At 40.0% G+C, this 14,651-nt stretch overlaps 1 protein-coding gene across 1 annotated transcript in view; it reads right to left on the bottom strand.

Moving 5' to 3' along the window:
• Positions 1–13,672, bottom strand: part of stk3 (serine/threonine kinase 3 (STE20 homolog, yeast)) — a 252,149-nt gene extending 238,477 nt beyond the window's left edge. Inside the window, 5 exon segments of the mRNA XM_055633459.1 lie at positions 1,098–1,212; positions 9,886–10,014; positions 12,653–12,681; positions 12,684–12,735; positions 13,638–13,672. Of these exon segments, the coding sequence (XP_055489434.1) occupies positions 1,098–1,212; positions 9,886–10,014; positions 12,653–12,681; positions 12,684–12,735; positions 13,638–13,672 (360 nt within the window).
• Positions 13,673–14,651: the final 979 nt, after the last annotated feature.

Raw genomic sequence — 14,651 nt, forward strand, 5'->3', positions numbered from 1 at the left:
TCTCAAATAATTGCTAACATTGCATTTGCCTTCATTACCACCAATTCAACTTGCACCAGCATTCCCAAGTCCATTAGCACCTTCAATTTCTCAATCCTCTCCCCATTTGTAAAAATAGTCCACTCCTTTATTCCTTCTACTAATATGCATGACTGCACACTTGGCCTCGTTCCCTTCTTAAACAGTGAAGTAACATTTGTAGTTTTCAGTCCTCTGGGACCACTCCTGACTAGTGATTCTTGAAAGGTCACTACTAATAATATCTAAAGCTTCCTCTTTCAGAACCCTATGGTGTAATCCATCTGGTCCAGGTGGTATCCACCTTCAGAACGCAGGCAGGCTGACGGTCACTGCCTGCCGGGGAACAGCCCCCCTGGGAGCCGGAGCAGAGCCGGAGCCAGCGCCACCCCCCCGGGACGGGTGCAAGTCGAGGGCCGCCTCCGGACAGGGACGGGACACCCGGGAAGGGCCGGCGCAGTAGCAATTCAACAGCGTCCGCAGCGCCGGAGACCCAACCCCGACCACGAGTGAAACGCAGGCCTGCACAGAACGCAGCACCACAGTAGCCAGCAAATGACCTATGACCTGGGTATGCGCAGTCGAAATACCGAACTCGCTTATTGCAACTACCCACCTTGATGTCAACTGTTGCTGGCCCTGATTTGCCCTGATCTTTTGTTGCTTCCAGTTCCTCCCCCCTACAATCAGTGTGAAGGAGGGTCCCGACCCAAAACTTCACCTATCCTTTTTCTCCAGAGATGTTACCTGGCCCACTGAGTTATCGACATTTTGTGTCGATCTTTGGTATAAACCCACATCTGCAGTTCCATTTTATTACCATCTATACAAATTTGGTTGGCTTATGCCTCAATAGTCCATTGCAATAAAAAAGCTAATATCCAATTTGCCCAGAAGTGTATCATCAGGTTAACTTAGTGTTCCTTGTATGAAGACACCCTGATCAATTTGAACACACCATAACTTTTTGAGGATAAATTGATTATTTTGCTTTATTATACTTATTTTAATATTCTGTAAAGGAGAAAAGATTCAGTTACATTACTTTAAGCATATGTTGACAAACTTAACATACTTACTGTTTTGTTTCGTAGTCGGATAATATCGGACACAGAACCAGCCCCACAATATTCCATAACTATCCAGAGATCCGTATTTTTAAAATAGCTGCCATAGTAATTCACGACATAAGCACTGAAAATAAAACAAAAAAAATTGTTAAAAATCATAACTTCCCCATTATCTTCCCAAAATGGCCTTGTTTTCGTCCAAGATAAACCAAAAATAGATGGGATAACCAGCCCCAGTTCAAGCCCTTTTCGTGTTGTGCAACAGCTTTGTCCACGGCATCAAAGGCTCCCACTCTAATCTCCTGTATTACACGAATGGTCCATAAATGAGTAGGTTAACCTATGATGAGCATTTTCCGGCACTGGGCCTGTACTCACTGGAGTTTGGAAGAATGATGGGGGACTTCATTGAAACATACAGAATAGTGAAAGGCTGGATAGAGTGGATGTGGAGAGGATGTTTCCACTAGTAAGAAAGTCTAAGATTAGAGGTCAGAGCATCAGAATTAAAGGACGTTTTTTTAAGGAAGGAGATGAAGGTAAATTTCTTTAGTCAGAGGGTGGTGAAACTGTGGAATTCTTTGCAACGAAGGCTGTGGAGGCCAAGTCAGTGAATATTTTTAAGGCAGAGATAGACAGATTGATTCTTGATTAGTACAGGTGTCAGAGATTATGGGGAGAAGGCAAGAGAATGCGGTGAGAAGGGAGAGATAGATCAGCCATGATTGAATAGCGGAGTAGACTTGATGGGCTGAATGTCCTAATTCTACTCCTATTCCTTATGACTTTATGAGAGCATTTTCACACAGAGTGTGGTGGGTCTGTGGAATTCTCTGCCTCAGAGGGCGGTGGAGGCCGGTTAATTTCAAGAGAGACCTAGATAGGACTCTTAAAGATAGCGGAGTCAGGGGATATGGGGAGAAGGCAGGAATGGGGTACTGATTGTGGATGATCAGCCATGATCACCTTGAATGGCAGTGCTGGCTCGAGTGGCCGAATGGCCTACTCCTGCACCTATTGTCTATTGTAATTACCAGCGTTTCATGGGAAGTTATTCATTCTGGTTCATGCTGCACTAACAATATTCAGTGCTGATTTTGGTCATTCTTAAATTTCTAGCAATGATTTGATCAGAAAATGAAACGGGAATACCTAATTTATTTTTCAACTTCTGCTCAATTGTGGTATTTTCATTATTGATATATAAACATACAAATAATGCTATAATTCATTTTGTATTCATTAATAAATCTCCATCCTTTCATATCATTTATTCCTACAGGGAAATACAATTTCTTAACTATTTGAAACATTAAGGAACACACAAAGTTCAAGACTTTTTGAGAACAGTTTGAAGACAAACTGCAAGTCAATCAGCACCTGCAACATAAATGGACCTATACCTTGTCTAAGTAGAATCATTAAGTGCTATAAATTACACAAAGTAAATCAGATGTTACTGCAAACACTGTGTTATCAAAGCTAGCTACTGGCCTGTTAGCACTGAGGAATTAAGTACAGCTTTTTAAAGTCTGCCCTCAAGGGCACAGACATCGTAAACATCTATTTGACTGGCCAGAGTTGAAGCAGGTTGCTATTTTTAATGAATGGGACCCATATGTTCCTTTTTTCCAAATGCTCAGACTAACCATAGTGCATATTGGTCTTTACAATGGGGTAAGCCCAAAAGATCCTTTACCACGATGTCCCAGAGGGACTATTGGCCAACTTTCTGAAGAGGCGGATGCACCTGCATGCATTACATAATCAAACTTTTAAGAAAACACCATCAGGTGGATTATATTGCATGTCTTTAGGTAATCTGTGCAGACAGATGGCTGAATAATATTACTAAATAAGGATTTGATTGTGTGAAGTATTACATTCCAGAATGAGATAATATGAAGACAGGTAGACACAAAATGCTGGAGTAACTCAGCAGGGACAGGCAGCATCTCAGGACTGAAGAAGGGTCTCGACCCGAAACATCACCCATTCCTTCTCTCCAGAGATGCTGCCTGTCCCGCTCAATTACTCCAGCATTTTGTGTCTACCTTCGATTCAAACCAGCATCTGCAGTTCTTTCCTACATATAACATAAAATAGGAATTTAATAGGAATTAATAGGAATCCGAGGGGTAACTTTTTCCACACAAAGGGTGGTGGGTGTATGGAACAAACTGCCAGATGAGGTAATTGAGGCTAGGACTATCCCATCGTTTAAGAAAAAGCTGGACAGGTACATGGATAGGACAGATTTGGAAGGTTATGGACCAAACACAGGCAACTGAGACTAGGGTAGCTGGGACAATGTTGGGCCGGTGTGGGCGAGTTGGGCCAAAGGGCCTATTTTCACAATGTATCACTCGAAAACTCTAAAGACAGGATCAGATTCAACAGAATCCAAGTGCCAACTTCTCGAGCTCCGTTGCATAATGTTGAAAAAGGCAGAGTTGCATCCCCTATGGAGATAGAGGGGAAAGCACCATTTTCGAACACTTTCTCTTCTGTAGTTAAATTGTAAGTGTATGGATGTCAGAACTTGGGGAAAATATCCAATTACAGCAAACCTTAAAATTTAATTTGGCAATCATTGAGAATTTCTCCATTTTAAACAACCACTATATCAAATTATTTTACTGGGTTTAATAATACTTAATCCATCTTGAATAGATAATTGTGAACCACTTATAATATAAAAGATAGTACAAACAGGAACAGGCCCTTCGACCCACAATGTCTGTGCCGAACATGATGCCAAGATAAGCTAATCTCTTCTCAGATCAATTTATAAATGTCTTTGATTGAATAAGTATAAGAAGCGTGCTGTTAGACAAAAAATGCTGGAGAAACTCAGCGGGTGAGGTAGCATCTATGGAGAGAAGGAATAGCGACGTTTCCGGTCGAGACCCTTCTTCAGAGTGATGTCGGGGAGGGGCGGGAAAATGAAAGAAAGAGGCGGAGACAGTAGTCTTTGTGGGAGAGCTGGGAAGGGGGAGGGGAAGGAGGGAGAAAGCAAGGGCTATCTAAAATTAGAGGTCAATGTTCATACCGCTGGGGTGTAAACTACCTAAGCGAAATATGAGGTGCTGTTCCTCCAATTTGCGCTGGGCCTCACTCTGGCAATGGAGGAGGTCCAGGACAGAAAGGTCAGATTGGGAATGGGAAGGGGAGTTGAAGTGCTGAGCAACCGGGTGATCAGGTTGGTTAGTACGAACTAAGCGTAGGTTTTGGGAGAAGTGATCGCCGAGCCTGCGCTTGGTCTCGCAGATGTAGAGAAGTTGACACCTGGAATGCAGTAGATCAGGTTGGAGGATGTGCAGGTGAACCGCTGCCTCACCTAGAAAGACTGATTGGGTCCTTGGATGGAGTTGAGGGGGGAGGTAAAGCTACATGTGTAGCATTTCCTGCAGTTGCAAGGGAAAGTACCCGGGGAGGGGGTGCTTCTTAAACAGAAGCATGCTGATGGTTGAAGGGGTGGATAGCATTTAACTAAGCTGCAAAAGCATGCATCATATTACATACAACATAATTACATTAGTGAATAAGAGTAAAAAATGCATGTTAGTGTATCAGATATTTTTCACATGGGACAAATGACTAAAATGTGATACCAAAACTTAAACTGGCAGGAAGGCCACATGCATGCTTAAGGCAGGTACATTATCAGCTGTGCTGAGGGTAAACATTATCAGATCTGATTAGCTGTATCTGTGGACACAGCTATGTCAATACTGGCAAGCGAACATGGATTCGCTCGTGAAATCCGAATGCACATGAAATCCCCTCTCCCTTTGCACTTCCCAGAAGGCCATTGCAGTGAGATGCATATCGATGACATTAGCTGCAAAAGTTCAAGCAAATGATTGTATCATCATGTAACAACTCAAGCATCAGGAGAAAGATAGTTTATGAAATCAGAAAAGTAACATAAAACGGTTGTCAAAGAATCTGCTTTTTGCCTTTTCTAAATCCATGACCGAATCAACCAGTGACATGGGAACACTTTCTATTGTCTTAGACATTTAAATACGACCAAACCATGAAACCAAAGTCAGGAAATTTTCAACCAATGTCTTTTAAACACTGCTGCAAAATCCTCTCTATTTCAGCAGGTTCCACATATTGAACTGCTAAATTTCTACAGAGAACTTGCAATGGATACATTGATTTTCAGTGATTTATACGGTGGATTAAGACCTGTGATTTTCGGATGTGGCAAAAATTGACCCTTGTGTTTGCAAGGAAGAAATAATAGACTGCAGGAAAATGTCAATAGATGACTTGGTGACAATTGGAATTTAATCTTAAGAAATATTAAGAAAGATACTTGGGAAAGAAAAGCAATTGGAGATAATACACAATAATACACAAAATGTAGAGAAACATATTGGTATTTAAACGCAAGCCTGCCGTTCTCCAAAAGTAACAGGTGAGGTAGGCAACTAGTTAAGAAGGTACACTGAAACCCTGAACTAAACGTGTTTCAGAAGAATTTATTTAATTACGGGCTAATAATGGGAAAAAAGCTTATACTTAAATTCTGGAAAAATGCGCCCACACCAACAATAAAAATGTGGATATCAAATATGTTTGAAACATTACATCTGGAAGAGATGAGATTCCTCTTAGCAGGTAAAGCAGACTAATTCCAAAAGACGTGGTCTATGTTTCTGGACATATTACAAGTATGAGGTGCAATAGTAATTTAAATAAACAAATAAATAAATAAGTGGTATCAGGACCTGGTAACGGGAGGTAAAACAACAAAAACAGACTTGGCTGGTAGTCCCCTTTCTGCGGAGTTTAATGTTATAATAGAGCGATTGTTCCTATTTTCCTTTTGTTCCTATTTTTCTTTCTTTTCTAGGATCTATTTTCTCACTTTACTTCTCTAACTTCTTTTCTAAGGGGCTTTCTTTTCCCAACACTCTTGCACTTCACGACTCTCGCGCACTTTCTTTACTTTCCTTACTTCTACCTTTTTCTTAAAGCTCAAAAAAAAAAAATGAAGCGTTACCAAAAATGTATTAAGATATACGTGTTGTGTAGTATTGTAATTTACCGTACTTCTAATAAAAATAAAAAAATAAATAAAAAAGAAGGTACACTGAATACCTTACTAGCCAAAACATACAAACACAAAAGCAGGAAATTGTGCAATAAAATATTAGCCAGGCCAGTCTGGAGTGCAGTTCAGATCAGCACATTACAGCGATAGCACCAGATGGGGTGTTCCTTTATGCAAGGATGATTACAAGACAGGAGACAAAGTGTTGCAGGAATTCAGCAAGCTTGGCAACATCTATGGGGGTAAATGGATCCTCACTTTCTCCAGCTCTTTGTTTTTTGCTCAAGATTCCAGCATATGCAGTCACTTGTGTCTCCACAGGACAGGAGAATTGAGTTACTATGGACAAGATAGCTGGGCTTAATTTCCTATCAACAGATGAAATCCAGGAGAGATTTAATTAATGTATATAAATTAGAAAAGTACAATTAGTGCGAGTAGGAAGGATCTATTTTCCTTCGCAAACAGAACAATAACTCTGGGACATCGTTAAAGTAAATGATTGTAGAATTTCAGGGTAATTGAGGAATTTTACCTGCATCCAGAAACTTTGAAGCCAGGAAATTAAAATTGATACATTTCATAACAACACAAGAGAAAGCGGAAGTAGGCCATTCAACCTTCATGTCAGCCCCATAATTGGTTAATTTATTGTCACGTGTACCAAGGTGCAGTGAAAAGCTTTTTGTTACATGCTAACCAGTCAGCAGAAAGCCAATACATAATTGCAATCAATCAATTTACTGTGTATAGATATAAGATAAGGGAATGACGTTTAGTGCAAGGTAAAGCCAGCAAAGTCCAGTCATCCGATGGACATCAAAGAGGTAAACAGTAGTTCATGGCTGACCTTCTTTCAATATCAATTTCCTGTACTAACTCCACACCGTTGATTCCATTAACATCTAAAATCCTATTGACCTCTGTCTTGAACATATTCATTGGCCAAGCTTCCTCAGCCCACTGAATGGAATTGCAAAGATTCATACCCTACATGTGAAGAAATAATCACTGTCCTAAATAGACAACTCTTTGAGAATTTAATCACTGGTTCTGCACTCTCTAACCCGATGAAACCATCCCTGCCCTGTAAAAAAGTTCTACGTTTGATTGAAATTACCAAACTCAAGTATAGTCCCAGTCTATTTAATCTCTCCTTAGTCAACAAATTTACCATATCAACAATCAGTCTGGTGAATCTTTACTGTAACTGGATTCTTCATGTAGGAAGACCAGATCTGTACACAATCATCTAAAATGCAATTTCACCAGGGCCAAATAACTGGAGCAAAATGTTTTTACATTTAATCCTCCTCACTGAACCTGTACATTAATTATCAAGTGCAATATTTCTATGTTGGCTGAAGATATAAAGCTGTGTGATAGTGTAGGCTATGGGGCGGGTAGTGGGAGGGTTCAGGGTGATGTAGGTGAGTTAGTGAATGGGCAAGGATGTGGCTTATAGAAAATAATGTGCAACAACAGGAAGTTGTCTATTTTGGTAAAAGAAAATACAGCTTCCCTGATCTGAAATATTAACCTTTACTCTTTCATTGGGTATTGCCTGTCCCGCTGAGTGATGGCATAATTTTACGTGCTTGTTTCAGATTTCCAACATCAACAGATTTTCAATTATTTACTTTTAATGAATGGTTTGCATGGACATTCACATTCCTCTGAACAGCCACAACTTTCAAACTATTTAATACATAGAGTCCACGTGGATGGCCCCATATTTTTCCACCATATATTCCACCATTCACTTTATCCTCCTAAATCTTTCCTATATCCTCTTTACAGGCCCAACTGCTGCACAACCTTGCTACATCAGAAAACATGGATATATCACACTCGATCAGTTCTTCCAAAGCAATGATGTAGACTTTTCACAACTGATATCCAAGCAAACCCTGTAATATTCCACTCGTCACAACCTTCCAGCCCTTAAATGACCTACGTGTTTTCTATCGGTTAGCTAATCCTCAATCCATGTCTGTATATTACCCCTAATACTGTAATTTCTAATTTATTTAATAATGTCATGATAAATTATTATAGGTCTTCCAAAAGTCCAAATACACCAAATTAGCTGGTATGTTTTATCTATTCTGATAATTACATGAAAATCTGTTAGACAATACATTTCTATGAATATCCTAAATGCACTTTCTGTAACGGGTATAGCTTGGACCCAATAGCAGCGCAGAATCAGGCAGGTATAATTGGTAATGAACCTTATTACGATACTGTAACACAAGAGTAGTAACACGGGAATGGGTACACCGTACTCACACAGAGGCTCAGGATTGAGCGAGGGTTCCGAAGAGGGGCAGACAGGCGACGTAGTCGGGGTAGCGGAAGGTCCGGTAACCAGGAGATCCAACACACGATGCAAACAAACCAGCGAGGGAGAGACGAAAGGAGAGTCGAAGCCAGGCAGGTAGTCGAGGAGCCGTTGCAGGGATACACCAAACAGCCCAGGAGAGAGGCAGACAGAAACCAGGAGGTCGGGGACAGAAGGCTGAGGTGCTATCCGGGAAGACGACAGGACGGAATAGTCAGGGGCAGGCAGGTTCGAATCCGTGTTGGCAGTCGGGAAATCGCTGGTGAGTCTTGCATATATGCTGAGAACAATCTGGCACTGTGTGAACGGTGAGGAGAGTCTATATACCGGGTTAATAGGTGATCAGAGGCAACTGAGTGCAACAGGTGAGGAGAGTTAGGCTGATGAGAGGGGAGTGGCAGGCGAGGAGAAGGAGGGACCGGTGGAAAAGTACTAGGAGGTGAAGTGGATGAGAATGAGGAGAGGGCAAACTGTGACACTTTCAGGAATAACCCTTGATCTAAACAGAGTCAAGCTCTGTACATGAGCAGACAGGGTTCCAATCATATTAACAATTCTATCTCTGCCTGGTGTACTACTCGTTGAACTGTGGCAATTCAACCTTGATTTTTTTTCCTATTTCTTGAATGAGCTTTATCTAAAGTGCCTTTTGGGGATAAAGACATCTCCCCTGCTCACGTTAACTTCCAAAGCAAATGTACAATGCCAGATTCAAGACAAATTCTGCAAGAGCGTCTTCACCATCACTCCTCTTGTACACTAACTTCATATTAAAGTAAATGGAATCAACCCATTCTTACTTCTAAAATGTTCACAAAATTGGCAGAAATGCTTCTCCTCCCTCAAACCATTTAAAACTTAACAACGGGTGGAGCTCAGAATAAACATGGAAGCATGTGGAAAGCTGTAAGAATTCATTTTGATGCCAAACAGTATAAGCAAGTCACTGCCTTTTTTTTTTAATAGATCCTGCAGTTGCTGGTTTTAGACCAGTAGCTACAGGATTAACACACTCTGAAACACACCACTGAGTTAGTAGTTCATTTGTAAAACTAGATAATAACGCAAAGCTCTAAATTGCAGTACAAAAATAATTGATTTAAAACAAAGAATTTAAGAAAACATGATTGTGCAGAACATTAGTATCAAAAGCATCTATTAAAAAAAGCACAAACAAAGAGCAGTAAAAGATCAAGGACAGATGTTCCAAACCCATGTCAAACCAATTTCAATTCAACAGGCCTAATCCAAAAATAGTCAGAGAGCAGTATAGCTTGAAAATATTCTGGTTTTACATATTTACTAAATTATAACACTTATGGTGAACATCTGTAAAATGCATTATTCTGCTAAGTGGAATTGCCACATTCCATTACTCATACCTATCACATTGTTGCATTATTGAAATTTCCTTAATAATTTCCTGTAGGTCAGACTCCACTGGCACTTGCTTTATGGCAACAACCTGTCCAGATTCTTTATGGATGGCTTTAAAAACACTACCATAGGATCTAGAAAAAGGAAAAGAAAAAGATTTTAAGCATAAAGGAAATAAATTAATAGTTAATACAGGATTTGCAATGAAGTAAATCCATCTTTTTGTAATGGTCAATGGGAGTATAATTAAATTCACAAAATTGTCCGCAATTTCAATCATAAACTATTTGCTATTTGTTGTAGTGAAAAACAATTAAGACATATTCATTTTATTTTATTTTCACACGATCGTGTCTATTAAGCTATTGCAATGCGAATTAAAATAATGCTATTAATTTGAATTATTCAGCTAACCTGCATTTCTCTTGTAACCTTAACAAAGAAAATGTCAAAGGATTGTTCAGAAAAACACAGACCAAGTCAATATGAGGAAAGTTAATGAGGTGACGAAGAGAGAGATTTTAAGCGAAGTTGCAGAGGTAGGTACATATGAAATTATATCCAAAAACAGCATTCTAGATTTCCAGAGAGATACAACATGGAAACGTCCATAAGAACTCTTCCGTTAGACTCCTATTTATTGATTTCAACACCATAATTCCATCCATACTCATCTCCAAACTCCTGGACCCAGGAATTAGCACTCCCCCTGTCACTGGATCCTCAACTTTCTGACCCACAGACCACAATCAGTGATGATCGGTGACAACACCTCCTCTCCTAAAATTCTCAACACAAGAATGCATAATTAGTCTTCTACTATACTCCCTACACTCACAACTTTATGGCTTAATTCGGCTTTAACTCCATCTACAAGTTTGCGGACTACACCATTGTGGTGGTCCGAATCACAAACAATGATATGACAGAGTACAGGAAGGAGTCAGAGAAATTGGCAACATGGTGTCAGGACAATAATATCTCCCTCTATGTCAGCAAGACAAAGGAGATAATTATCGACTTCAGGAAGCATGGTTCAAGTTTCTTGGCGTTAATATCACCAATGATCTGCAGTGGATCAACACATTGATGCGACAGTCAAGAAGGCACACCAATACCTCTATTTCCAAAGGAGAGTGAGGAACTTCATCGTGTCTCCGATGACTGTTATGACTTCTACAGATGCACCATAGAAAGCATACATTTGTAAGAAAGAACTGCAGATTCTGGTTTAAATCTTATTTGATCTCTGTACCGCCCACTCCCTTGACATCAGTCTGAAGAAGAGTCTTGACCTGAAACGTCACCTATTCCTTCTCTCCAGAGATGCTGCCTGTCCCGTTGAGTTACTCCAGCAATGTGTGTCTACCTTCGATAGAAAGCATACAGTCGAGTTGCATCACAGCTTGGTTTGAAAAAGCTCCACCCAAGACCACAATAAATTACAGTTGGTGATGAGCCCAGTACATCACACAGACCAAACTTCCCACCATTGACTCCACCTACACTTCATGCTGTCTCAAAAAAGGAACCAACATAATCAAAGAGTTGTCCCGCCCCGGTCATTCCTCCTTCTCCCTGCGGCAGAAGGTGCAGTAACTTGAACATGTGCACCGCCAGACTTGGAAACAGGTTCTTCCTCCCATGTTATCAGGTTTATGAACATTCCTTCCAATAAGCTGGGGTACTATCAGATTCACTTCTACCCCAGTGTAGACATTGGTCTTTGTCCATTGAACTGGTGCACTACAATGCTGAGAACTATATTTTCCCCTTTGCGCTATATATTGCTCTTAAGTTTGGCTTGATTGTATTGACTAATTTCCCTCCGGGGATGAATAAAGTTTATCGTATCGTATTTATGCACAGTATATCTGATCTGTTTGGATAGCATGCAATACATAGCTTTTCACTGTACCTTGGTACATGTGACAAAAATGAACCTAAATCATCTCTGTAGTTTTTTTTGCGGTCTTAGGCAGAGCAGTTGCTGACCTAAGCTGTGGTCCATCCAGATAGAACACCTTCAATGATGCATCTGGAGAAATTGTAAACAGTCATTGGAGACATACAGGATTTCCTTCATCTACTGAGGAAGTCGAGGTGTGAGGTACATTCTTGGCCATAGCATTGGTTTGATTGTACCAGGTCAAATTGTTCATACAGTAATTGTTCATATAGAATCATTCATCACAGAAAAAGGCCCTTTATCCCAGCTCGTCCATGCTAACCAAGATGCCTCATCTAAGCTGGTCCCATTTGCCAGCAGCTGGTCCATATCTCTCTAAATCTTTCCTACACACATACCTGTCCATATGTCTTTTAAATGTCATTATTGTATCTGTCTCAACCACTTCCTCTGACCGTTCATTCCATCCACCCACCACCCTCCTCTGTATGAAGAAAATGCCCTCCAGGTTCCTATTAAATCTTTCCCCTCTCACATTAAACCTATGGACACTGGTTCTTTAATCCCCTACACTGGGAAAAAAACTAAGATCACCCCTCAAACTGTTGTGTTCCAAGGAATAAAGATCGACCAAATGGTTTAAGTCAATGTTTTGGGTCATTAACCTGCATCAGGGCTGAGAAGGAACAGGAAATATTGCCAGTTTATAATAATACAAGGGAAGTGGGGTGGATTAGAGGCTAGTAGTTGACTGATGGAACCAAATGGAATGGGGGATGATGGGCAGATGGAACCAGGTGATTAGGATGGGAAAGATGGAAAAAGGGAAAAGAAAACAATATCTTAAATAATATGACACTCACCCTTCACCGAGCTTTTCCAATACATCAAAAAAACTTCTTCAGGCTGCTTTGTGAGGCTATCTTCACTCAGTTTTTTCAACTTGCTAAAAAAGAATTAAAGAATGTAAAGCACCATCGAATAAGAAAAGATCCAGAGAACATGCACTAAACCAATTAACTCCACCAAATCAATTTTCAAAATAATATATAACGTAAAATGACTGAACAAATTTCTTTCCTCTACCAAAAAAGATTTTACAGCACAATTTGACATTAAAAGCAACAGTAATTATATTGCATGCACCTGGCAATTTGATCATTTGAATCTGCTGGGCTGATAATTGTTCCCACTATCCAAATTGCAGCTAGAAATACCCATCTTCTCCTAAATGGAGGCCATTTGATCCGACACATTTTTAGCTGTGAGATCTAGCCAAGAATCAGTTTTACCATTAGCTACATTTTGCGACATTCTTAATTAAATATTTATCCACTTTTTTAAGGTTTTTGTTAGCTATGTTTGTGTTATTATTTCTGCATATTTTTAAATGAAGAAAAAAACGTATTTCTTTACAAATTTTTGATAATTACATTAATTTGCTCCTTTAGTAACAAATTACTCAACCAGTGGAAATCTTTCCCTCGTCTAAAACTCAATTGAGGTCAAATCCATCATACATCATACAAATCCATCTTAACATCAAAACATCATTATAGGTTTATTTATTTCACTGAATGCACATCAGACTATTCTAGTGAGGTTCAGATGCATATTTAGTAAAGATGAGCAGAGAGAATATCTAATATTCCAGCTGCAATGTTTCCATCAAACAAAACTGATAAACCAGTAAGTAATCCATCACTGGCCAATGTAGTGTTTTTCATTTGCTAAATGAGAGTTATGTCATTTCACAGAATTTCATTATATACATGAGGTATTGATGTTTTGAAACATTATTTAAGTCAAATGTTATCTGGCATATTGCATTTAATAAAAGAAAACTACCTTCGAAATGTGCTCTCATATACTTTCACATTCATCCTTTACTGTTTCTATATGCACCCGCCATTATCATCTTCATTGAGAAAATGCAAACCACATCATTCTGCTTAGCTCCAAAAGACTATTTTCAGCCACACCAAAATAAATGACAAAATCTGAAACCCCTTTTTCACGGGGCGACTTGACGCAAGAGTTAACCAGAGTTGAACATCGTGGGAACCTCTTGCGATAACCGTACGGCATTCGTGGACCACCGTGGCGCTAACAGCAGGTACTCGTGTAACTTGGTGACTCGGGAGAAAATTCAAACAAGCTTGAATTTCTCCAAGAGTGACTTGTACACTTGTGGTTGAACATTGCAACATTATATGCACGGAGTGGCCAGTGCGATATCCGTACTGACTCTTGCGTGTACCGCGGGAACTCCTGCGAACGGTGAACCCGGAAGCTGGACAGAGGGGATAGAAGGTGAGTAAAAATTGTCTTCTGTGGGATTTAATTAAAAAAATAAAGATTTGCATCCGCATATGGACATCAACTTATTCATGAGTTATGTTAGAGATTCAAGAAAATAACTATAATCTTTAAAAGGGACTTTACTGAAAGGTCCCGCATTTTTATGGTCCGTGAGAAATTTTTCACATGTACTTCTTTGAGAGATACAGCTCGGAGTCCTCGCCAACCAGCGATCGATGCCTTTCCGAAGCAGGGTCCGGAACGCTACCAATCAATGTTCTCCAGAGACCCGTGTAAAGGAGTGAACTGCACATGCTGGTTTAAAACGAAGACAGACACAAAAAGCTGGAGTAACTCAGCGAGTCAAGCAGCATCTCTGGAGAAAAATAGGTGATGTTTCGGGACGAGACACATCTTCAGACTCAATTCCGATTAGGATGTCTGAAGAAGGGTTCCGATTCGAATCGCCACCTATACTTTTTCTCCAGAGATGCTGCCTGACACGCTGACTTACTCCAGCTTTTTATGTTTTTCTTCCCAGATCTGACTTACCTGCTGAGT

This window comes from Leucoraja erinacea, chromosome 4 (assembly GCF_028641065.1).
Source record: "Leucoraja erinacea ecotype New England chromosome 4, Leri_hhj_1, whole genome shotgun sequence".
Lineage (NCBI taxonomy): Eukaryota > Metazoa > Chordata > Chondrichthyes > Rajiformes > Rajidae > Leucoraja > Leucoraja erinaceus.